We start from the raw sequence: 26,576 nt of genomic DNA, 5'->3' as shown, positions 1-26,576 counted from the left end.
GACTGGACTTAAAATCCACCTGTGATGACTCATGGACTCTCATCTTCATGAAAAAAATGAATTTATCAAGTAAGGATACATTTTGGTTTTTTTTACTGCAAGAGGTTTTTAATGTCCCTTTTGTCGGAAACATTATTTAAAGGGACATTTAACAATAAACATAAACAATAATCCCATACTTTTGTTGTTTATGCAGATCAATGCTTAAAAGTATATATTTGTTTTCTTTTTTAAAGGGACAGTCTAGTCAAAATTAAACTTTCAGGATTCAGATAGGGCATGCAATTTTAAAAAAACCTTTCCAATTTACTTTTATCATCAAATTTGCTTTGTTCCCTTGGTATTCATAGTTGAAAGCTAAACCTAGGTAGGCGTATATGCTAATGTCTAAGCTCTTGAAGGACACCTCTTATCTGAATGCATTTTCCACACCTAGAGGGCGTTAATTCATGTGTGACGAATAGATAACATGCTCACGTCAGTCGAGTTACTTATGAGAAGGCACTGATTGGCTAAAATGCACGTCTGTCAAAAGAACTGAAATAAGGGGGCAGCCTACAAAGTTTTAGACACAAGTTAATCACAGAGGTAAAAAGTATATTAATATAACCTTGTTGGTTATGCAAAACTGGGGAATGGGTAATAAAGGGATTATCTATCTTTTTAAACAATAACAATTCTGGAGTAGACTGTCCCTTTAAAGATAAAAAATACACAGAGGTCGTGTCTATACCTAAGTATCCATCTATTTTTTTAGCCAATGTATATAATAACTGTTAATCATGTATTAGTTTAGGAGATGTATTTTCACTTACAGTAAGTGTGCTTAAATGTTTTCCATTCCCAATAGTAGTTGTTTTCCAATAATGATTCTATTTCACGCTTCTTGAATTTGCTTGCATATATATTTATTATATTTTCTTTGTACAGAACAACAGCCATTATTATTTTTTATAAATAGTATACACATAAATCATTTGAATTAAAAATCCCAAAAGTCTCTTGACATTTTATAAAAGAAAAATGTATTCCAGTTTATTATAAAAAATATTCTGTCCATATTGGCCAGGACCAAAGTGACTTTTTGGATTATGATCCTTATGAAATCTCAAAGTTTATTTATTTATTTTTATTTTTCGTCAGATTCCTTTTTTTCTGACGATTTTGACAGTCTTCTGAAGGGAGTGTTTATGATGAATAGTTCGTCTGCGCTGCCATTGGCGAATAGAGTTCTGCGCTTCAGTACTCAGCTGCCTTGACACCATGTTGAAGCTACTGATGTGATATAATGCACCAAACATAGTAGTTAGATAGTACCCACCTAAGGAAAAGAAATATATATATATAATTTCAGAAAGTTTTTTTTTACTATTTTAATAATAAATAGAGGTTTGTATGATCAGAAAGGTAAATTATTTGTATATTGGTAAAGAATAAAAATATTTTAATTATAAAGCCCGATTTTTGTTGATCAGATTTAAGGTTAGGAGGAATAGCAGTAAGTGTTAACTTAAAGTGATGGTAAATCCTAGGGTTTCAAAAATGTTAGGATTTACCAGTGCTATAAATAAAGTTGACTTTCTCACATGATGTATAAAAATGCATACAGAGAGTACCTTTGTTTGGCTGCGGGCTCCTTCCTAAATTGAGCGCTTTTGAACGCCCACGTCACAATTCATTTTTTTTCAATGAGTTGATGTTTCCATATGGCGCTGTGCCATATGGCTAGCATGACTATTTGCTAAGAGATGGAAATGTCACCTCATTAATAAATAAATAAAAAACTTTTTCTGTGGGCCGCCGGAATCACTCAGTTTAGGCAGAAGCTTGTGGCCAAATAAAGGTACTTTCTGTATGCATTTTCTATACTTCATGACTGAAAGTCACCTCTATTTATAGCACTGGTAAATCCTAGCGTTTTTGAAACTCTAGGATTTACCATCACTTTAAGAAAAAAAAAAACTTTTTCATCTAATCCTTGTGTTTTTTACATTGTTCTTCAAACTTCACTTGTAAAACTGCATGTGTGCATACCTCTCAATAGTAAAGTAAAAACAAGTTTTACTAGATAGTTTTAAAACCTGAATTAAGGAATTATAACAGTCAAGCTCTTGCATAAAAATCTTAAAATCAAACTACATTATTTCATACTCATAAACTAAAGTAATATTATTATGTAAAATGTGAATGCTCTATATTGTAAAAAAAAAAAACATATAATATTGCTATTAATTAATTAAACATGCTATGGGGCCAGCAACTGCAATTTAAGAACCTCTCTATCATTTCAGAGGTGGTAAATTAAAATCCATCAGTGATCTGTGATCTGGTTAAAAACTTCTGTCCACCAGGATCCAGCAACACGTGTGGCAAACCTGGTAATTTGAATCTATAACCACATTTGCCATATGTTGCTATCCATTATAGTATACACTATCTATACACACACGCATGCACACAAACAAACACACACATATATATACATATATATATTTATACACACAAACAAATATGTCACATTTAAAGGGACTTTAAAGTCAAGAATAAACTTTCACGATTCAGAAAGAGAATGAAATTTTAATCAACTTTCCTATGCATCTAATTTGCTGTGCTTTCTTTGCATCTTTTGTTGAAAAGCATCTTAGGTAGGCTCAGGAGCCGCAACGCACTACTGGGAGCTAGCTGCAGATTGGTGACTGCATATATGTGCCTCTTGTCATTGGTTCACCCAATGTATTCAGATAGAAAGGTCTGGTAGGCTAGGTTTTCTATCTTCTTTTTCTCTTGTAAGGTGTATCCAGTCCACGGATCATCCATTACTTGTGGGATATTCTCCTTCCCAACAGGAAGCTGCAAGAGGATCACCCACAGCAGAGCTGTCTATATAGCTCCTCCTCTAACTGCCACCTACTAGTCATTCTCTTGCAGCTCTCGACAAGATAGGAAGTAGCTAGAGAGATGTGGTGAATTTATGTAGTTTATCTTCAATCAAAAGTTTATTATTTTCAAATGGTACCGGAGTTGTATTGTTTTAGCCTAAGGCAGAAAGTTGAAGAAGAGTCTGCCTGTGGTTTTTGATGATCTTAGCAGGTTGTAACTAAGATCCATTGCTGTTCTCACACATAACTGAAGAGATGAGGTAACTTCAGCTGGAAGAATGGCATGGAGGGTCTCCTGCTATGAGGTATGTGCAGTTAAAATTTTTCTAGAGAAATGAATATGCTAGAAAATGCTGTTAATACTGCATTTATTTAAGGTAAGCCTGATTATAGTGATTTAATAACGACTAGTATCATGCTTGCTGTAAAAGGTAATATTCTTATTACTTCCTCACATTACTGAAAATAAGATAACGTTTGCTGGAAGTGTTTAAACGTTTTTTTTCTACATATTGGTGATAAAACTTTATTGGGGCCCAGTTTTTTCCACATGGCTGGCTAGATTTTGCCTAGGGATAGTTTTTTATGGCCCGCTCACTGTGAGTACAGGTTGGGAGGGGCCTAATTTCAGGCCTAAATCGTGCAGTAGTTTTTGCAGCTTGAGACTTCCAGCTTCCCTGAAGGAGTCCCCTGAACACTTAGGACCTCTACAAAGGGTTTTTGTGCCTTCAAAAGTCGTTGTATGGGCAGGTAGGGCCACAGCAGATCTGTGGCAGTTTGTTGTGACTGTTAAAAAACGTTTATATTGTTTTTTTATCTGGTTTTGAAACTAAGGGGTTATTCATCCATTTGCAAGTGGGTGCAATGCTCTGTTAGTCTATTATACACAGTGTAAAAATTTCGTAAGATTTACTGCTTTTTATCACTGTTTTTCAATTTCTGACAAAATTTGTTTCTCTTAAAGGCACAGTGCCGTTTTTATTTTTGGCTTGTTTACATTTATCAAAGTGTTTTCCAAGCTTGCTGGTCTCATTGCTAGTCTGTTTAAACATGTCTGACATAGAGGAAACTCCTTGTTCATTATGTTTAGAAGCCATTGTGGAACCCCCTCTAAGAATGTGTACCAAATGTACTGATTTTACTTTAAGTTATAAAGATCATGTTCTGTCTTTAAAAGATTTATCACCAGAGGAAATTGACAAGGGGGAAGTTATGCCGACTAACTCGCCCCACGTGTCAGAACCTTTTTGATTCCCGCTCAAGTGGCGCCAAGTACATCTAGCGCGCCCATGGCGTTTACTTTACAAGACATGGCGGCAGTTATGGATCATACCCTTAAAGCGGTATTGTCCAAACTACCAGGGTTACAAGGAAAGCGAGACAGCTCTGGGACTAGAAAAAATACAGAGCTCTCTGATGCTTTAGTAGCTATGTCTGATATCCCCTCACAATATGCAGAAGCTGAGGCAGGAGAGCTTCTTTCTGTGGGTGATTTTTCAGACTCAGGGAAGATGCTTCAACCTGATTCTGATATGTCTACATTAAAATTTAATTTTGAACACCTCCGCGTGTTGCTCAGGGAGGTTTTAGCTACTCTGGATGACTGTGACACCATTACAGTGCCAGAGAAATTGTGTAGATTGGATAAATACTATGCAGTGCCTGTTTACACTGATGTTTTTCCAATACCGAAAAGGTTTTCAGAAATTATTACTAAGGAATGGGATAGACCAGGTGTACCATTCTCTCCCCCTCCTATTTTTAAGAAAATGTTTCCAATAGATGCCGCTACACGGGACTTATGGCAAACAGTCCCTAAGGTGGAGGGAGCAGTTTCTACCCTAACTAAGTGTACAACTATTCCCGTCGAGGACAGTTGTGCTTTCCTAGATCCAATGGATAAAAAGTTAGAGGGTTACCTTAAGAAAATGTTTATTCAACAAGGTTTTATTCTCCAGCCTCTTGCATGCATTGCCCCGGTCACTGCTGCTGCAGCCTTCTGGTTTGAGTCTCTGGAAGAGGCCTTACAGGTAGAAACTCCATTGGATGATATACTTGACAAGCTTAAAGCGCTTAAGCTAGCCAATTCATTTGTTTCTGATGCCGTTGTTCATTTAACCAAACTAACGGCTAAGAACTCAGGTTTTGCTATACAGGCGCGTAGGGTGCTATGGCTTAAATCCTGGTCAGCTGACGTTACTTCAAAGTCTAAGCTTCTCAACATTTCCTTCAAGGGGCAGACCCTATTCGGGCCTGGACTGAAGGAGATCATTTCTGATATTACTGGAGGAAAAGGTCATGCCCTTCCTCAGGATAGGTCTAATAAATTATGGACCAAACAAACTAATTTCCGTGCCTTTCGAAACTTTAAGATGAGCGCGGCATCAACTCCCTTTAATGCAAAACAAGAGGGAAATTTTGCCCAGTCCAAGCCGGTCTGGAGACCTAACCAGGCCTGGAACAAAGGTAAGCAGGCCAAGAAGCCTGCTGCTGCCTCTAAGACAGCATGAAAGATCAGCCCCCGATCCGGTAACGGATCTAGTAGGGGGCAGACTTTCTCTCTTCGTCCAGGCTTGGGCAAGAGATGTCCAGGATCCCTGGGCGTTGGAAATTGTGTCCCAGGGATATCTTCTGGACTTCAAAGCTTCTTCCCCAAAAGGAAGATTTCACCTCTCACAATTATCTGCAGACCAGATAAAGAGAGAGGCATTCTTACATTGTGTTCAAGACCTCCTAGTTATGGGAGTGATCCACCCAGTTCCAAAGGAGGAACAGGGGAAAGGCTTCTATTCAAATCTCTTTGTGGTTCCCAAGAAAGAGGGAACCTTCAGACCAATCTTAGATCTCAAGATCCTAAACAAATTTCTCAGGGTCCCATCTTTCAAGATGGAGACTATTCGAACCATCCTACCTATGATCCAGGAGGGTCAATACATGACTACCGTGGACTTAAAGGATGCTTATCTTCACATTCCGATACACAGGAAAATCTATCATAAGATATGGTGTAAATATTTTCATTGGTGTGAATCCAAGGGTTACTCATGGAGTAAGGTCAGGATTCCTAGGATATTATCTTTTCTCCAAGAAGGATTGGAGAAGGGTTTGTCAGCTAGTTCCTTAAAAGGACAGATTTCTGCTCTGTCTATTCTTTTGCACAAACGTCTGGCTGAGGTTCCAGACGTGCAGGCGTTTTGTCAGGCTTTAGTCAGAATCAAGCCTGTGTTTAAACCTGTTGCTCCGCCTTGGAGTTTAAATTTAGTTCTTAAAGTTCTTCAAGGGGTTCCGTTTGAACCTTTGCATTCCATAGATATTAAGCTCTTATCTTGGTTCTGTTTTTAGTAGCTATCTCCTCGGCTCGAAGAGTTTCAGAGTTATCTGCTTTACAATGTGATTCCCCTTATCTCATTTTCCATGCAGATAAGGTAGTGTTACGTACCAAACCTGGTTTTCTGCCTAAGGTGGTATCTAATAAAAATATAAATCAGGAGATTGTTGTTCCGTCACTGTGTCCTAATCCTTCTTCAAAGAAGGAACATCTATTACACAATCTTGACGTGGTTCGCGCTTTAAAGTTTTATTTACAAGCTACTAAAGATTTTCGTTGAACATCTGCATTGTTTGTTGTCTACTCTGGACATAGGAGAGGCCAAAAGGCTTCGGCAACTTCTCTATCTTTTTGGCTAAGGAGTATAATCCGCTTAGCTTATGAGACTGCTGGCCAGCAGCCTCCTGAAAGAATTACAGCTCATTCTACTAGAGCGGTAGCTTCCACATGGGCTTTTAAGAATGAGGCTTCTGTTGAACAGATTTGTAAGGCGGCGACTTGGTCTTCGCTTCATACTTTTTCTAAATTCTATAAATTTGATACTTTTGCTTCTTCGGAGGCTATTTTTGGGAGAAAGGCGTTACAGGCAGTGGTGCCTTCCGTTTAAGCGCCTGCCTTGTCCCTCCCTTCATCCGTGTCCTATAGCTTTGGTATTGGTATCCCACAAGTAATGGATGATCTGTGGACTGGATACACCTTACAAGAGAAAACGAAATTTATGCTTACCTGATAAATTTATTTCTCTTGTGGTGTATCCAGTCCACGGCCCGCCCTGTCATTTTAAGGCAGGTGTTTTTTATTTTTAAACTACAGTCACCACTGCACCCTATAGTTTCTCCTTTCTCTTGCTTGTCTTCGGTTGAATGACTGGTAGGTGGCAGTTAGGGGAGGAGCTATATAGACAGCTCTGCTGTGGGTGAGCCTCTTGCAGCTTCCTGTTGGGAAGGAGAATATCCCACAAGTAATGGATGATCCGTGGACTGGATACACCACAAGAGAAATACATTTATCAGGTAAGCATAAATTTTGTTTTTATATGTGCATGTTTTGTTTCAGTTTGTGCACAATAAAGATAAAATGAAGATATTTATTCTGAGAAATGTAATGGTATTTTAGTTTTCTGTTAAATTTAGATCTACCCCGATGACTACCCCGGGGTAGATCTAAATTTAGATCTACCCCGATCTACCCCGAGGGCCAGATGACATCAATTTCTTCAGCATGGTGAGGAATATCACACAAACCCTTACTTGACCAGACCTCATAAAATGATCTAGGGGACTGAACTTGGAATTCCCTGCGAGTTACAATCTTACCACCATAATGAAACTCGCTAGAATGCAGAATCTTGCGGGGGGGGGGGGGGGGTGATACTCATTTCACAATAGAAATATAAGAGCTTTCATTTTGTTTCTTGTTTACAATTTAGTAAAACACTGTGGGCTAGATTACAAGAGGAGCGCAAAATATTGGTTTTGCAAAAGCAATATTTGCGCCCCACTTAGTAATAGCAGCCCACACAATCTAATGACAATTTGTATGGCATAATGTAAATTTGCATGATGCAAGTTTTTAAAACCTATTATACAAGTTTTTATGCATAATACAAATTCAAATTTTTACAGAGTAAATGTAATGAGCTTTTGAAATGCTTATTTTATTAAAGTGATTCTAAACCCAATTTTTTTCTTTCATGATTCAGATAGAGCATGCAATTTTAAGCAACTTTCTAATTTACTCCTATTATCATTTTTTTTCATTCTCTTGCTATCTTTATTTGAAAAAGAAGGCATCTAAGCTATGGAGCCAGCTAATTTTAAGTTCAGCACCCTGGGCAACACTTGCTTAATGGTGGGTACATTTAGCCACCAATCAGCAAGCACAACCCAAGTTGTGAACCAAAAATGGGCCGGCTGCTAAACTTACATTCTTGCTTTTCAAATAAAGATAGCAAGAGAATAAAGAAAAATGATGATAGGAGTAAATTAGAAAGTTGCTTAAAATTGCCTGCTCTATCTAAATCATGAAAGAAAAAAATGTGGGTTCATTGTCCCTTTTAGCACTATCCTGTATGTAATTATCTCGCCATCACATACAGAGATGTAGGTCAGCGAGACACACAGTGTTACTTTTAGATAATCCCGTCATGAACATTGTCGCACTGATGGATTGTTTAAGATCATCTCAGCTGAGCAAGAGCTTTAGATCAGCAGCCTCTAAGTAAGGACTATGGACAGTAATGTCACATTTTCATGGTTATTCCAGAGTCAACCTTTTCTTACCTTCTCCCTGAAGCAGGGAAGGATCCCCAAGTTCCATCATATACTCCACATCAAGCTGCAAGGATGTGAGGTCACAGCCCATCAGAACTTGAATCAGGACTGGCAAGAAGTCATCTGCACCAAACGCTTCTAGAAAGAAAAAGAAAAAAGAATAAAGAATAAGAATAGTTAACTATTTTTTAATACATAATAGGTGAAGTCAATAGTCTTCTTACTAATAATCTGTTTAAGTAAACTGATTAATGTAAGACCCAACTAAGTCAATAATTTATATCTAAAAGAATATTATAATCAATTCATCAAATCAAATAACTTGAGTTAAAGGGACAGTCTACTCCAGAATTATTATTCTTAAAAAAGATAGATAATCCCTTTATTACTCATTCCCCAGTTTTGCATAATCAACACTTTTATATTAATATACATTTTACCTTTGTGATTACCTTGTATCTAAGCCTCTGCAGACTGCCCCCTTATCTCAGTTCTTTTGACAGATTTGCATTTTATCCAATCAGTGCTGTCTCATAAATAACACCATCGGAGAGAGCACAATGTTTATCCAAATGGCACACATGAATTAGTGCTGTCTAGCTGTGAAAATTTGTCAAAATGCACTGAGATAAGAGGCGGCCTTCAAGTGTTTAGAAATTAGCATATGTGCCTACCTAGGTTTAGCTTACAACAAAGAATACCAAGAGAACAAAGCAAATGTGATGATAAAAGTAAATTGGAAAGTTGCTTAAAATTGCATGTCCTATCTGAATTATGAAAGTTTAATTTTGACTAGACTGTCCCTTTAAGCATTTGAAATATATAATGCATCAAATTAATTAATTTATGTCAGGAATTTAAACATGCATCTCTGCTCAACAAACCTTAATTACATTATGTCTTTGATCAATATTGGTGCCTTATTTGAATAGTAAGTCAAGTAGGTATGTAGATGTTGGCCCTACCTACCACCTAAGAAATAAACTCTCTCTTGTGAAAATGTATTATTAAAGGGACATTAAATATGTATTCATGAATAAATAGAACATATTCTTATATGTGCAAAATATTGGAATGTGAAATATTCATATTTTCATGTCAGGTTTGTGCGCAAGTTGGGTGTTTTTTCCCATTTGTTTGCTTCATTGACTTCTATGGGGGAATACGTTATCATGCGCGCGATATTCTAAGTTCGGCTTTTTGTGCGTGTTGGGTTAGCCCAAGAGTAATAACTTTTTACTTTCAATTTGTAATAGGAGCACAACCCGCGGCACGCAAAAAGTTTACTTCTAGCGCAATTAACGCTCAAGTGCTACATTTGTAATCTGGCCCAATATTGGAATGTGATTTTGGGGAGGACATGGTGGGATTATATTAAATTAATCAGTATTATTGGGACAGGAAACACCAAAATGTACTTCCATGATTTGGATAAAATATACAATTTTAAACAACTTTCCAATTTACTTCTATTATCAAATTTGCTTCATTCTCTTGTTATCCTTTGCTGAAGGAACAGCATTGCACTACTGGCAGCCAGATGAACACATCTAGTTAGCCAATCACAAGAAACAAATGTGTGCAGGCACCAATCAGCAGCTAGCTCCAACTAGTGTAGGATATGTGAGTATTCTTTTTCAACAAGGGATACCAAAAGATTGAAGCAAATTTGAAAACAGAAGTGAATTTAAAAGTGTCTTAAAATTACATGCTCTTTCTATATGATGCAAATTTAGTTTTTACTTTCCTATCCCTCTGCTTTTATTATATTAGTGGCCATTTTAAAATAAAACATTAGAGTGCAGCTTTCAATGTCACATCAGTTTGATATGCTTACTTCTGTCTTGTTGATGGTCTAAATTCTAAACAAATATTTTAAAGACTGTATGCTCATTTCTAAATGTATTTCTGTTGATGTGATATAGTACTAATTATGATTTATTAGTATTTAGTTCATTTAATAGTGTGTCTTGTGTTTTTTAATCACTATGGACAATATAAAGTAATTATTAGTCTTGGAAAAGTATCAGTGTCATTTTATGATGTGACACAATAGTAACCTAAAAAATAGTAACAAAAAAGGAGAATTAGTACATGTAGTGGCAATTAAAGTCACTAAGGTCTGACAAAAATGCTATCAAATGTATATATTGTACATAGATCTTTTAAATGCAGTGCTTAATTTCTGATTCATTCTATGCAAATATAAATACTTTAAAGGTGTATAAGAACCCATACTCTGCACTTTTGATAAATGGCGATCTTTCTGAAAAAAATTTCTTGGGCCGTGGTACACGTCAAGGGTGCCCTTTATCGCCTCTATTGTTTAATATCGCCATTGAATCACTAGCAATCAGACTTCGCACAGAATCACATGGGATTAGAATAGGTACGCAAGCAGTTAAAATTTCACTTTATGCTGATGACCTGTTAATTTTCGTAGAGAATTCTAGAGAGTCCATTCCAAAAATTATTTCTATATTATCTAACTTTAGTTCTTTTTCAGGATATTGGATTAATACCCAAAAAAGTGAACTGTTATGGCTACAAAAACATAAGGGAAGCTATAATGATCATCCATTTAAAGAAGCTGATTACATTGAGTATTTAGGTATTATTCTTCACAAAAATCCAAAGCAGTGGTTTAACCTAAATTTTACACCGGTATTTGAAAAAGTGATTCTAGGTTTGAGGAACTGGGCCTCATTTCCTCTGTCATTATTGGCCCGAGTTAACTTAGTCAAGACAATTATTTTTCCTCGAATCCTTTACTTATTGCAGAATCTTCCATTATTCATACCTATACAGGAAACCCGTAAGCTTTATGCAGCATGCTCTCAATTTTTATGGAAAGGTCGTAAGGCACGTATATCAATAGCAAAACTATGTCAAAGTAGGAGGAATGGCGGACTGGCCTTACCTGATATTAGGCTGTATAACCTATCCGCTTTAGCTAAGATAGCTATGGGTTGGTTGAGTGGGTCAAATAAACTCTCTTCTATTGAGTTAGAAAGTATACTTATTTCTCCCTTCTCGTTAAAAGCTGCTTTGCATTGCCCAGCTAAAAAACTTCCGTCAAACATCTCCAATCTCTTATCATTTAAGAATATTATTATTGCATGGCAAAAAATCTGTGGTATTTTAGAAATAGACCATAGAGTCTCCGCTTTCTTGCCAATTCAAGGTAACCCTGAGTTTATTCCAGGAATCCAAGACCCAGTATATTCGGTTTGGGCTAAAAAAGGCCTTAAATATATCTATCAATTTATGTCTACTTCGGGACACATTCTTTCATTTACTGATATATTGAACACGTTTGAAATCCCCAGACATAGTCTATTTGCCTATTTACAAACACGACATTATATTAACTCACAAGACTGGTCTGGTCATACTGATTTTCGATGGTCTGAGATATATGATTGTATCAGGAAAACGACTTTGGGCAAATTTACAATTTCTCTTTTATATAATGTTATGTTAGCTAAACAGGGACAAACTTTTTCTCAAAACTTAGTTTCCTTCTGGTCTCGGTATTTTTCTTGGTTTCAACTAACTAATATTTTACAGACTTTCTCTGCATTAGGAAAACTAAATATCTCAATTATTTGGGAAGAATCGCATACGAAATTACTACATAATACATACTTAACCCCACTTAAACTGTCAAAATTTTCCCCCTTAATACAACAGTGCTGCCCAAAATGCAACTTATTAAATGCAGATATTCTACATATGGTTTTTGTCTGCCCAAAAATTAACCAACTTTGGAGCAAAGTCAGTCATTGGTATAATAGACTGTTTCATGATAGTTTCAAAATCCAACCTTATTCTGTAGTTTTTTTGATACACCCGAACTCAGTCGAGGTAGAACCTAAAAATATCAAGATATTAAATACACTAATTATGACAGTTAGGATCTTGATATTTAAAAAATGGAAAGATAAATCTGCACCTAGATTTTCTCACTTTCGTAATATGTTTCTTCAACAACTAGTGTTTGAGTCACATAATACAATATTTCAATTCCAAGATAGAGCCGAGGAATTTATCTCAAATTGGAAACCTATAATCAATTTATACTCACCTACTATACAGAAGCAAATACTGGCTCCCCTAGAGATGACAGCAGCTTATAGGAACTTTTTTGGATTTTAAATACAAAGCTATCTACCTCAGAGTTTAACTATGGTCATTTTGAAATGGAGGGGAGGGAGGGAGATGGAGATGGTGAGGTTTCTTCTTCTTTTTTTTTTTCTTTTCTTTCCATTCTGTTTTGTTATTGTCTTTGTTCTTTTTATTGTTAAGTGTTTGTTATCTTTAAAAAATATTCAAAAATGTGCATTAGGCGGTAGGCCTAATTGTTAAGTTAATTACATATACAGATGAAATATGTGATATGGTTTATTTGGCATTTGAACTATGTTTGGTATATTATATTCTATTTAACAATAAGGAAATGGTTAGCTCAATGGTAAAATAGTCCTTATGACAATGATTTATGTTATTTATGATGATAACTATAAACGATTATCCGTATCCTGTGGAATTGCAAAGGCCCTTTTGTAGGTAGTATTTGGGCAAAAAAAAAGCAGGAGAAGAAATTTTATATTATGTTGTATTGTATTGTTTCTCCACCCTGCGAGGTGGTTATGCTGTAATAAATTACAATTAACAAATTATATATATTGCACATTATTGGTTAATAAATAAAAGATTTAAAAAAAAATAAAATAAATAAATACTTTAAAGGTACAGCAGACCCCAAATTTGTATTACATAATTTGGATAGAACATCCAATTTTTAACAACTTTAGAATTTACTTTTATTATCAAATTTGCTTTATTCTTTTTTATGCTTTTCTGAAGGAACAACATTGCACTACCGGCAGTTAGTTGAATACATCTAGTTAGCCAATCACAAGAGACAAATATATGCAGGCACCAATCACCAGCTAGCTCCCACTAGTGTACAATATGTGCGTATTCATTTTCAACAATGGATACCAAGAAAACAAAGCCCATTTGAAATATTACTTAACATACTTAACATATAATAAATAATTCTAAATCAGTCTTGACCATAAACAATTCCAACAATTCAACCCAGTCTTCCATGAGTTGTAAGTGTGGCATATTAAAGGGACACGAAACCCAAAATGTTTCTTTTATGATTCAGATAGAGCAAATAATTTTAAACAACTTCCAGTTTGTATCAACTATCAAATGTGCTTTATTTTCTTGGTTTCCTTTGTTAAACGAGCAGCAATAAACTACTGGGAGCTAGCTAAGCACATCGACAAGAGACATGTGTGCAGCCACCAATGAGCAGCTTGCTCCCAGTAGTGCATTGCTGCTTTTAGGCCTACCTAGGTATGCTTTTCAACAAAGGTTACAAAGATACCAAAGCAAATTAGATTAAAGAACTAATTTGGAAAGTTGTTTAAATTTGCACGCTCTATCTGAATCATGTAGAAACATGTTAGGTTTCTTGTCCCTTTAAGTTGTTTATCTGGTTAGAGTAAGGCGGCACTTTTTAGCAAAAGATCAAAGATGTCTTTTGGAAGATGTTTTGGAGCTTTCTCAAAGATGATATATATTCATTAAGAAAGTGCCAAAACTGGCAAGAAAAGATTCAGAGAAGCTTGTTAGAATGTTTGTCACATAATTGTTTATGTGTTTTTAAAGTGTACTCAATAAAGTATTTGGTTTTAGCCTTGTGATCACCAATATACCAATAAGAGGTATGTAAAGTGTGGTACAGGGGCATTGAGTGACATGATACAATAATAAGGGGACAGGGACCTATACATTTCAGGATTTTTTTCCACATTGTCTGAGCAATGAACAATGGAGTTCACATGAATCAATCTTTGTTCAAAGCTTTTAGAATTGTACTATAGGTAGTAAATCCTTTATCCAAACTGATTGTGCCTGGAAAAAGTTTTAGATTTCAGAATAGTTCAGATTTTGAATATTTCCATCTTTAAAATGGTACAGTCTGGAGAGGGGATGGAACCAAGTGTAAACAACAATATGTTACATCATTTAGGCAATATTTACATGTCATAATACAGTTTATACATGTAAGCTAGGGGTGATCAACCTTGACCCTCCAGAGGTTTTGTACATTTCCCATGATGCTCAGCCAGCTTAAAGTGTCTGAGCATCATGGGAAATGTAGTTTCAAAACCTCTGTTGGGCCAAGGTTGATCATTCCTGATGTAAGCTACAGGTAGGTTTTATATAATTTTTAATACTTTTGTTAACATAGTACCCTTAAGAATATAGTACAGTAGTGTATTTAGAAAGGTAATGTTTATTTGTTTTAAATTAATATAGACTTTTATTTGCATTTTAGGAACACACACACAAAAAACACAGTCAGAGATTTTTTATTTTTTTTTTAAAATATTAATTAAATAGTGTGGATTTTAAAATTTGGATTTGGGGATTTGTACTTGTATATAAAACATATTTAATATACCAACTTGCATGATTCAGATAGGGCATGCAATTTTAAACAACTTTCTAATGTACTTTTAGCATTCAAATTTGCTGTATTCTCTTGATATTCTTTGGTGAAAGTTAAACCCAGGTAGGCTCAAACTGATTCTAAACCGTTTGAAGGCCACCTCTTCTCGTCTCAGTGCATTTTGACAGTTTTTTACAGTTAGACAGTGCTAGTTCCTGTGTGTCATATTGATAACATTGTGCTTACTCCCGTAGAGTTATTTATGAGCCAGCACTGATTCGCTAAAATGCAAGTCTGTCAAAAGAACTGAAATAAGCCAGTGTGCATCAAGGCTTATAACCAGCATATGGGTGGGGTTGATCTGGCAGATCAGCTGCTGCAGCCCTACCTAATTATGCAGAAGGCAAGGGCCTGGAACAAAAAGGTTGCAATTTACTTAAAGGGACAGTCTAGTCAAAATTAAATTTTCATTATTCAGATAAGACTTGTAATTTTAATCAACTTTCCAATTTACTTTTATTATCAAATTAGTTTTGTTTTCTTGTTATTCTTAGTTGAAACTAAACCTAGGTAGGCTCATATGCTAATTTCTAAGCCCTTGATGGCTGCCTCTTATCACATGTTTTTCAAATTGCTTTTCACAACAAGAGACTGTGGGCCATATAGATAACACTGTGTTCAGGCACAGGGAGTTATTTAAGAGTTAGCACAATACAATGCTAAATGCAAGTCAATAGCTTTTATATAGTCACAGTCATGTGATCAGGGGGCTGTCAGAAAAGGCTTTAGATACAAGGTAATCACAGAGATAAAAAGTATATTAATAAAACAGTGTTGGTTATGCAAAACTGGGGAATGGTTAATAAATAAAGGGATTATCTATCTTTTTAAACAATAAAAATGGTCAAGTAGACTGTCGCTTTAAGTGAGCTATGATAGTTCCCTATAAAACAAATTAACATTGTTGTGAACTACTTTTTTTTTAGTTGATACATTTTGATTAAACACAAAAAGTACCTTTCTTTATGCTAGCTGCCTCCATTGACTCATATATAAGTTTGCAGACTTTAAGCAAGAAGATGATCATCTTTTCGGGGGAGTAAGCCATATGCATAAGTAAAAGCTTTTGCTGAATCTTCTCCATGACGCCAACTCCTGGTAACCCAGCAACTGACTCTTTACTAAACAAACTCCGAACCTTCATTCTCTTTTTTGGTTGCTTAGTAGCCTGGTGAGGGATCCATCTCTGTTGTAAATGTCTATGAGCTGTGAGTAAATTTTACCCCTCAGAGGTTTCAGCAAACATTTATGCAGAGAAGTCTCGATTATTGATGCTAAAAGAAATTGCAAGAAAATAGTTTTTTTTCAAGATATTTATTTTTATTATTAAAGAGACATTTTCGTTGAGCATAAAATTTGAAATGAAACATATCTGACAAATAAACACTGAGTATGCTCTACTCTTATATGTGCTATAACAAAGAATGCTTGATGCGATCGTACATTTGAATCAAATTATCTTTTTAAACAGTTGGCGAGTCTGAAAAACATTCTCAGAAAAGAAAAAAGGTTAGTAAAACATTTGTGCCTATGTTGCAGACATGTCAACTCAAAGATGTCTCAAAATATGGGCCTGTTAATGGGACAGTAAATATAACAACAAAAGGAGACGCTTGCTTTGGTGGTATAATAAAAGTCCAAAATGTATTGAAAGAGAAGATTAAAAATGCATATGGGTACACAGCATCACACAGAGTGCAGTGGGTGTGTGAGAAAAACGGCTTACCGTGTTTCGGCTGATAGCCTTAGTCATAGCCTACTAGATCTCACCACCCAATCATTAATAAAGCCATTGTAACATTTCTATTGGCTAGTATAAAAACAAAGATACACCCCCTCTGTCGTGTTAAAGCAACAGCATTAGTGGTAATAATCAGTTATATACATAATTAACCTATATTGGTAAATAAACATTTAAAACTTGTCTTTAAACACCAATATTACATTCTATCTGGTTATGGCAACAGCATTAGTGTTAGTGAGGACTCTAGTTATATATTAATCTATATAAGTAAACAAACATTCAAAAATCATCTTTACATACCAATGTTAAATTAGATTCTGTTAAAGCAACAGCATAGTATTAGTAAGGACTGTCAGTTATATACATACTTGACCTATATTGGTAAATAAACATTCAAAACTCATCATTAAACATCAAAAAAGCATTTTGGATATGTAGAAGCTAATACATATAATTAAATCTACTCCCAATAATTTATTAGGTCATAGTCTGAATTTAGACCATGGGGAACCCTGGTTTTCAATTTAAAAATCCAGTACATTATAAAACCCATCTTTTTATTTCATAATTCAGATAGAGCATGCAATTTTAAGAGCAACTTTCTATTTTACTCCTATTATCATTTTTTTTTTGTTCTCTTGGTACCTTTATTTAAAAAAGCAGGAATGTAAGCATAGAAGCCGGCTCATTTTTGGTTCAGCACCTGGGTAGTGCCTGCTGATTGGTGTTTAAATGTAGCCATCAAACAGTAAGCTCTACCGAGGTGCTGAACCAAAAATGGCCTGATTTTTTAAATAAAGATAACAAGAGAACGAAGAAAAATTTATAATAGGAGTAAATTAGAAAGTTGCTTAAAATTGCATGCTCTGTCTGAATCGTGAAAGAAAAAAAAATGGGTTTTTGTCCCTTTAATATCCCTGATTTTCATAATTCTGCACTTGCATTTAGGATTACATTGCTCAATTATGAGGACATCATTGTTATGGGCAATCTTATTTAAGCACATTGAAACTCATATAATATAATCACCATTTCAACCTGATATTGGTAGCATTATTGTGAAAGCAAGTTTCCAAGTATTGGTAAATTAAGTAATTAATTACTTTAGGCCTAGATTTGGAGTTTGGCGGTAAAAGGGCTGTTAACGCTCCGCGGGCTTTTTTCTGGCCGCACCATAAATTTAACTCTGGTATTGAGAGTTCAAACAAATGCTGCGTTAGGCTCCAAAAAAGGAGCGTAGAGCATTTTATACCCGCAAATGCAACTCTCGATACCAGAGTTGCTTACGGACGCGGCCAGCCTCAAAAACATGCTCGTGCATGATTCTCCCATAGGAAACAATGGGACTGTTTGAGCTGAAAAAAAACCTAACACCTGCAAAAAAGCAGCGTTCAGCTCCTAACGCAGCCCCATTGTTTCCTATGGGGAAAACACTTCCTACGTCTGCACCTAACACTCCTAACATGTACCCCGAGGTCTAAACACCTCTACCCTTTCACTTATTTACCCCTAATCTGCCGCCCCCGCTATCGCTGACCCCTGCATATTTTTTTTAACCCCTAATTCTGCCGCTCCGTAAACCGCCGCAACCTACGTTATCCCTATGTACCCCTAATCTGCTGCCCTAACCCCGCCGACCCCTGTATTACATTTATTAACCCCTAACCTGCCCCCCACAACGTCCGCCGCCAGCTACTTAAAATAATTAACCCCTAATCTTCCGACCGCAAAGCGCCGCCACCGACGTTATCCCTATGTACCCCTAATCTGCTACCCCTAACACCGCCGACCCCCTTATTATATTTATTAACCCCTAATCTGCCCCCCTCAACGTCGCCGACACCTGCCTACACTTATTAACCCCTAATCTGCCGAGCGGACCTGAGCGCTACTATAATAAAGTTTATAACCCCTAACCCCGCCTCACTAACCCTATAATAAATAGTATTAACCCCCCTAATCTGCCCTCCCTAACATCGCCGACACCTAACTTCAATTATTAACACCCTAATCTGACGACCGGGAAGCTCACCGCTATTCTAATAAATGTATTAACCCCTAAAGCTAAGTCTAACCCTAACAACTAACACCCCCCTAACTTAAATATAATTTACATCTAACGAAATAAATTAACTCTTATTAAATAAATGATTCCTATTTAAAAGCTAAATACTTACCTGTAAAATAAATCCTAATATAGCTACAATATAAATTTATAATTATATTATAGCTATTTTTAGGATTAATATTTATTTTACAGGCAACTTGGTATTTATTTTAACTAGGTTACAATAGCTATAATAGTTAAGAACTATTTAATAGTTACCTAGTTATAAATAATAACAAATTTTACCTGTAAAATAAATCCTAACCTAAGATATAATTAAACCTAACACTACCCTATCAATAAAATAATTAAATAAACTACCTACAATTACCTACAATTAACCTAACACTACAACTATCAATAAATTAATTAAACACAATTCCTACAAATAAATACAATTAAATAAACTAGCTTAAAGTACAAAAAATAAAAAAGAACTGTTACAAAAAAATAAAAAAATATTTACAAACATAAGAAAAATATTACAACAATTTTAAACTAATTACACCTACTCTAAGCCCCCTAATAAAATAACAAAGCCCCCCAAAATAAAAAATTCCCTACCCTATTCTAAATTAAAAAAGTTACAAGCTCTTTTACCTTACCAGCCCTGAAACAGGGCCCTTTGCGGGGCATGCCCCAAGAATTTCAGCTCTTTTGCCTGTAAAAGAATAAATACAATACCCCCCCCCAACATTACAACCCACCACCCACATAACCCCTAATCTAACCCAAACCCCCCTTAAATAAACCTAACACTAAGCCCCTGAAGATCTTCCTACCTTGTCTTCACCATCCAGGTATCACCGATCCGTCCTGGCTCCAAGATCTTCATCCAACCCAAGCGGGGGTTGGCGATCCATCATCCGGTGCTGAAGAGGTCCAGAAGAGGCTCCAAAGTCTTCCTCCTATCCGGCAAGAAGAGGACATCCGGACCGGCAAACATCTTCTCCAAGCGGCATCTTCGATCTTCTTCCATCCGGTGCGGAGCGGGTCCATCTTGAAGCAGGCGACGCGGATCCATCCTCCTTCTTCCGTTGTCTCCCGACTAATGACGGTTCCTTTAAGGGACGTCATCCAAGATGGCGTCCCTCGAATTCCGATTGGCTGATAGGATTCTATCAGCCAATCGGAATTAAGGTAGGAATTTTTCTGATTGGCTGATGGAATCAGCCAATCAGAATCAAGTTCAATCCGATTGGCTGATCCAATCAGCCAATCAGATTGAGCTCGCATTCTATTGGCTGATCGGAACAGCCAATAGAATGCGAGCTCAATCTGATTGGCTGAGTTGGATCAGCCAATCGGATTGAACTTGATTCTGATTGGCTGATTCCATCAGCCAATCAGAAAATTCCTACCTTAATTCTGATTGGCTGATAGAATCCTATCAGCCAATCGGAATTCGAGGGATGCCATCTTGGATGACGTCCCTTAAAGGAACCGTCATTAGTCGGGGAGACAACGGAAGAAGAGGATGGATCCGCGTCGCCTGCTTCAAGATGGACCCGCTCCGCACCGGATGGAAGAAGATCGAAGATGCCGCTTGGAGAAGATGTTTGCCAGTCCGGATGTCCTCTTCTTGCCGGATAGGAGGAAGACTTTTGGAGCCTCTTCTGACCTCTTCAGCACCGGATGATGGATCGCCAACCCCCGCTTGGGTTGGATGAAGATTGTTGGAGCCAGGACGGATCGGTGATACCTGGATGGTGAAGACAAGGTAGGAAGATCTTCAGGGGCTTAGTGTTAGGTTTATTTTAAGGGGGGTTGGGGTTAGATTAGGGGGTATGTGGGTGGTGGGTTGTAATGTTGGGGGGGGGGGTATTGTATTTATTTTTTACAGGCAAAAGAGCTGAAAATTCTTGGGGCATGCCCGCAAAGGGCCCTGTTCAGGGCTGGTAAGGTAAAAGAGCTTGTAACTTTTTTAATTTAGAATAGGGTAGGGAATTTTTTATTTTGGGGGGGCTTTGTTATTTTATTAGGGGGGCTTAGAGGTAGGTGTAATTAGTTTAAATTGTGTAATATTTTTCTTATGTTTGTAAATATTTTTTTATTTTTTGTAACTTAGTTCTTTTTTATTTTTTGTACTTTAGCTAGTTTATTTAATTGTATTTATTTGTTGGAATTGTGTTTAATTAATTTATTGATAGTGTAGTGTTAGGTTAATTGTAGGTAATTGTAGGTAGTTTATTTAATTATTTTATTGATAGGGTAGTGTTAGGTTTAATTATATCTTAGGTTATGGATTTATTTTACAGGTAAATTTGTTATTATTTTAACTAGGTAACTATTAAATAGTTCTTAACTATTTAATAGCTATTGTACCTGGTTAAAATAATTACAAAGTTGCCTGTAAAATAAATATTAATCCTAAAATAGCTATAATATAATTATAATTTATATTGTAGCTATATTAGGATTTATTTTACAGGTAAATTTGTTATTATTTTAACTAGGTAACTATTAAATAGTTCTTAACTATTTAATAGCTATTGTACCTGGTTAAAATAATTACAAAGTTGCCTGTAAAATAAAATAAATCCTAATATAGCTACAATATAAATTATAATTATATTATAGCTATTTTAGGATTAATATTTATTTTACAGGCAACTTTGTTATTATTTTAACTAGGTAACTATTAAATAGTTCTTAACTATTTAATAGCTATTGTACCTGGTTAAAATAATTACAAAGTTGCCTGTAAAATAAATATTAATCCTAAAATAGCTATAATATAATTATAATTTATATTGTAGCTATTTAGGATTTATTTTTACAGGTAAGTATTTAGCTTTAAATAGGAATCATTTATTTAATAAGAGTTAATTTATTTCGTTAGATGTAAATTATATTTAAGTTAGGGGGGTGTTAGTGTTAGGGTTAGGACTTAGCTTTAGGGGTTAATACATTTATTAGAATAGCGGTGAGCTCCGGTCGTCAGATTAGGGGTTAATAATTGAAGTTAGGTGTCGGCGATGTTAGGGAGGGCAGATTAGGGGGTTAATACTATTTATTAGTAGGGTTAGTGAGGCGGGGTTAGGGGTTAATAACTTTATTATAGTAGCGCTCAGGGTCCGCTCGGCAGATTAGGGGTTAATAAGTGTAGGCAGGTGTCGGCGACGTTGAGGGGGCAGATTAGGGGGTTAATAAATATAATATAGGGGTCGGCGTGTTTGGGGCAGCAGATTAGGGGTACATAGGGATAACGTAGGTGGCGGCGCTTTGCGGTCGGAAGATTAGGGGTTAATTATTTTATGTAGCTGGCGGCGACGTTGTGGGGGGCAGGTTAGGGGTTAATAAATGTAATACAGGGGTCGGCGGGGTTTAGGGGGCAGCAGATTAGGGGTACATAAGTATAAACGTAAGGTGGCGGTCGGCAGATTAGAAGGTAAAAAATTTTAGGGGGTACATAGGTAGTTTATGGGTGTTAGTGTACTTTAGGGTACAGTAGTTAAGAGCTTTATGAACCGGCGTTAGCCAGAAAGCTCTTAACTCCTGCTATTTTCAGGCGGCTGGAGTTTTGTCCGTTAGAGCTCTAACGCTCACTTCAGAAACAACTCTAAATACCGGCGTTAGGAAGATCCCATTGAAAAAGATAGGATACGCAAATGGCGTAGGGGGGATCTGCGGTATGGAAAAGTCGCGGCTGAAAAGTGAGCGTTAGACCCCTTTAATCACTGGACTTCCAAATACCAGCGGGCGGCCAAAACCAGCGTTAGGAGCCTCTAACGCTGGTTTTGGACGGCTACCGCCGAACGTCCAAATCTAGGCCTTAATTAGCAGATTGATGGATTAATTATTAGACGTGCATTTTGGCATTCCTTGATATAACCAGATGCTGAATATGGCAGTGGGTAACAGCATTCAGCTCTTTTTGGAGACGGATTTATTTATTTAATAACAACACACAAAGATGTGGATCTCTGTGTGCTGCAATATTATACAAATAAAATTTGGCACTGAAAAGAGTCAAATGCATCTACCTGTGGCCATATGTGGCATTTGTTTATTCAAACGAATGTCAAATGCAAATGTCTATTAATTATGTCATGTGGTTAGATTTTTACATACTAAATGAAGGATAAGAAATATACATAATTGGTCATAAATAAAAGTCATAAATAAAAGTCATATATAAAAAAGAAACAAATCATTTTATATCTCTAAGATGACCCTTAGCTTCTATATTGTTTGTCAAAATTGCAGTGACAATCCTAATTTCTAATGTCATCACCAATTATCATATACTTAGATCTTCAGACTATGATGGTGTTTACAAATAATAATAATTATAATAACAAGTTCAGGGGCCCAACACTAGAGATCAACTCATGTCAATCTGGGATGATGCTATTTTACAGAATTATATTTTCTATTTTTGAATAATGCAAACTTCCCTTTGTAGATTGTTACATACATGAGCAGGGTTTCTTTTAAAAGGTAAATCCACAATTCTTTAAAACATTTACAAATATATATGCCTGTATTGTGTGTTTAATGATTAAAGGGGTATTGAACAGTGCTCCATTAGTAAAAACAAATATGTTATATCAAAGTAAACATAAAAAGAAACAGATGATGAAAAAAGACAGCAAACAGCTAACTTGTTCTCTTGCAAAATTAGCACTTAGAAAAGTGTAACCCTTGCCCTCGGAGAAATAAAAGAGCTGACATGTTGGCAACTTAGGTTGCATTCTGCCTCTTGTGAGCATGGGCAAATCTGACTCCCTGTTTATTTAGTCTATTCACTTAAAGTGAAGGTCCATTTTGATGAATTAGTGCCCGGTTTTTAATAAACCTTTTAAAAACAAGGGCACTTTTATCCATCAAAATTGACATTTCACTGTTTTCTTCAAAAACTTATCTTTTTAATCCTGGCAGCCGCTCAGCACTTCCTCCGTCCGTTCGCAAGCCATCTTCGCGGGTCCAAATGACGAATCCGGCTTCCTCAATCACAGCGTTGCATCAGGCCAAGATTCCCCCGGGGGGAAGCTGTGATTGGAGTAAGCCTGATTCGTCATTTCTGACGTCTGCAGAGTCTTCCGACGGCCGGGGGGAATCGCTGGAGCGGCATTCAGGATTAAAAGTACATTTTTGGAAGAAAACAGTGAAATGTCAATTTTGATGAATTAAAGTGCCCTTGTTTTTAATCGGTTTATTAAAAACCGGGCACTAATTCATCAAAATGGACCTTCACTTTAATATTAAAGCAACTCATGTTACTCTAGAAGTTTTATGACATCAAGCTATAAATGCCTTCATGTAGAGAACCCAGCCTCCTTGTCACGCTGTGATAGGAAGTAATGGACTCTGCACAAATTAAGTTTAAATAAAGATATAAAATGTATAATCCATTTAAAATGATGAATAATACCTATTGCAATGATTTAAGTATAATCCATTGCTTAGTGAATTTTGATTACAACAATGAAACAGACTCATATCTCTTTAACAACCAGTAATGTATGTTTTCTGTTTCACCACAATTCAATTTTGCTCTGTAAAATTGTGCAACCAAAATAAACCGACACAACACAGAAACACAGCATGAGGCGGAAACCTCAGTATGTGCAGTAAAACCACAGCTATATCTTCATTCTGGGAACACGCATCTCTTCTAAATATATTATATAGCGAGTCCAACCAGCTCAAACACCCAATGTGTTACAGTTTATACACTGTGGGAATGATCTAACCTTGTACATAAATGTGAGGTTATCCAAGGGTAACCATCATAAAAAGCAAGTCTACAAATCTATTAATCTAATTGTCTGAAATAAACTAAACTAAAACAGTCTAAAGCATTTTAGCAATTACATTTCTAAAGAGGTGAATCAAATTAGCAGAGATTAAAAAAATATAGATAGGCAAGGTCATTCAGTATAAAAAAAACAATTACATTTTCTTCATCTTGTTTTTTTTTTGTTCTTGAAGGAACAGCAATGCTGAACATATCAGGTGAGCCAATAACAAGAGGCATATGTGTGCAGTAACCAATCAGCAGCTAGCTCCCAGTAGTGCATTGCTGCTCCTGAGCCTACCTAGCTATGCTTTTCAACAAAAGATACCAAGACAACAAACCAAATTTGATAACAGAAATAAATTGAAAAGTTACTTTAAATTGTATGTTCTATCTGAATCATAAATAAAGGCTCACTGTGAAGGATACCAGCATTATAAAAACCTGTATTATGTGTTTCTGGCAGCTTGGGGTGGGGCTTAAAATACTGCTATGTGTGTTGCTTGTAGCCACATGACCAAAATTCCTGCTCAGTTGTGAAATACATATATGGTGGGTTCAAGGAGAGGGGATGTTGTTTGATCTTAGCTACCACACAAGTAAAATACAGGTTGTCCAGTATTTTTGTGAAGGACATCTAGCAACCCTAGTGTCCAATTACTTTTTATACCAGTTAAAGAGTATTACATTTTTGGGAAATAAAACTTTTAAGCTTATTTTTGTCTATGAAATAGCTGTTATTGCACAAAATGAACTGACCTTGCAGGGAGAACAGATCTCGTTATCCTATCACTCTATTTAAACACAAATGCTTCCTTATCGTAGCATTGAGATAACAACTAAAAAATTATTTTTTCCCAGAACTTATTTTTTCCCACTCCTACTGGGAGTGTGATTTCTAATGCTGGAGTCTGGACATGTTTACATAGCTTTTCTATAACCACCACTACAGTATTGAAAGTTTCAACAAGCAAATGCCGCTATTTCAAATGACAAAAAAGTGTAAAGGAGCTATTTGTAAACAATTAAATGCAATGCATTCCAGCAGGTTGAATGGATCATTTGGAACACATTAAAGTGATATTCCAGTCAAAATTTAAATGCACATAGATGAATTACATCTCTAATTAGAAACATACTGTATATTAGCAAAAATGCTTCTAGTAAAGGTTATCACTGTTTTAATGTTAACATTTTTCTCTGCATGTGAATGTGAAGCATAGCTAGATATTCTCAGTGCACAAGCATTTTAAATACTGCAGCTACTCAGAGAGCCAGTGGGGCTTGTATCATGTCAGCAATAAACAAGAGTAATTTCCAGATGGTACAAGCACTTTAGGCTTTCTGAGCAAGTGTTATGTTTAAAATGCTGGTGCACGGTGCATACAGTTAAAGGGCCATAATACCCAAATGTTTAAACACTTGAAAGTGATGCAGTATAGCTGTAAAAAGCTGATTAGAAAATATCACCTGAACATCTCTATGTAAAAAGAAAGATATTTTACCTCAAAAGTTCCTCAGTAGCCACCTCCCATTGTAAAGGATTTCTAAGCAGCATTTTAGTGTGTCTGTCCTGGGACATCTGAAGGGACTAGCATCGTGCACTCTCATATTATTTCACCAATCAGGTAAAGGAAGCTTACTATGAAATCTCATGAGAGTTAAGTCAAATCTCATGAGATCACAGTAAAAGTTCATGACCTCAGCACTGCTGATGCTGATTGGCTGCTGTTTATTTCTTCATTTTTTTAAATTTTTTTACCTGCAGCTGGGAGCAGCTGAGTATAACTTTTTACACAGAACTTACTCTGCTGAGCTGAGGAAATTGTGAGGTAAAATATCTTCCTTTTTTACATAGAGATGCTCAGGTGATATTTTCCCGTCAGCTTTCTACAGTTATACTGCATCAGTTTCAAGTGATTTAGCATATGAGTATTATGTCCCTTTAACAGTAAAATTAAAAAGAT

At 36.1% G+C, this 26,576-nt stretch overlaps 1 protein-coding gene across 1 annotated transcript in view; it reads right to left on the bottom strand.

The window, feature by feature from the left end:
• Nucleotides 1-891: 891 nt before the first annotated feature.
• LOC128653307 (uncharacterized) overlaps nucleotides 892-26,576 on the bottom strand; it is an 83,399-nt gene continuing 57,714 nt past the window's right edge. The window contains exons 4-6 of the mRNA XM_053706515.1: nucleotides 15,973-16,289; nucleotides 8,490-8,618; nucleotides 892-1,321 (exon numbers count right to left, since the gene is read on the bottom strand). Of these exons, the coding sequence (XP_053562490.1) occupies nucleotides 16,156-16,289 (134 nt within the window). The 3' untranslated portion in view covers nucleotides 892-1,321; nucleotides 8,490-8,618; nucleotides 15,973-16,155. The remainder of the gene's footprint in view (nucleotides 1,322-8,489; nucleotides 8,619-15,972; nucleotides 16,290-26,576) is intronic.

Source organism: Bombina bombina, chromosome 3, assembly GCF_027579735.1.
Source record: "Bombina bombina isolate aBomBom1 chromosome 3, aBomBom1.pri, whole genome shotgun sequence".
Classification (NCBI taxonomy): Eukaryota; Metazoa; Chordata; class Amphibia; order Anura; family Bombinatoridae; genus Bombina; species Bombina bombina.
Note: the sequence above shows the minus strand (reverse complement) of the source record. Positions and strands in the feature narration are given on the sequence as shown.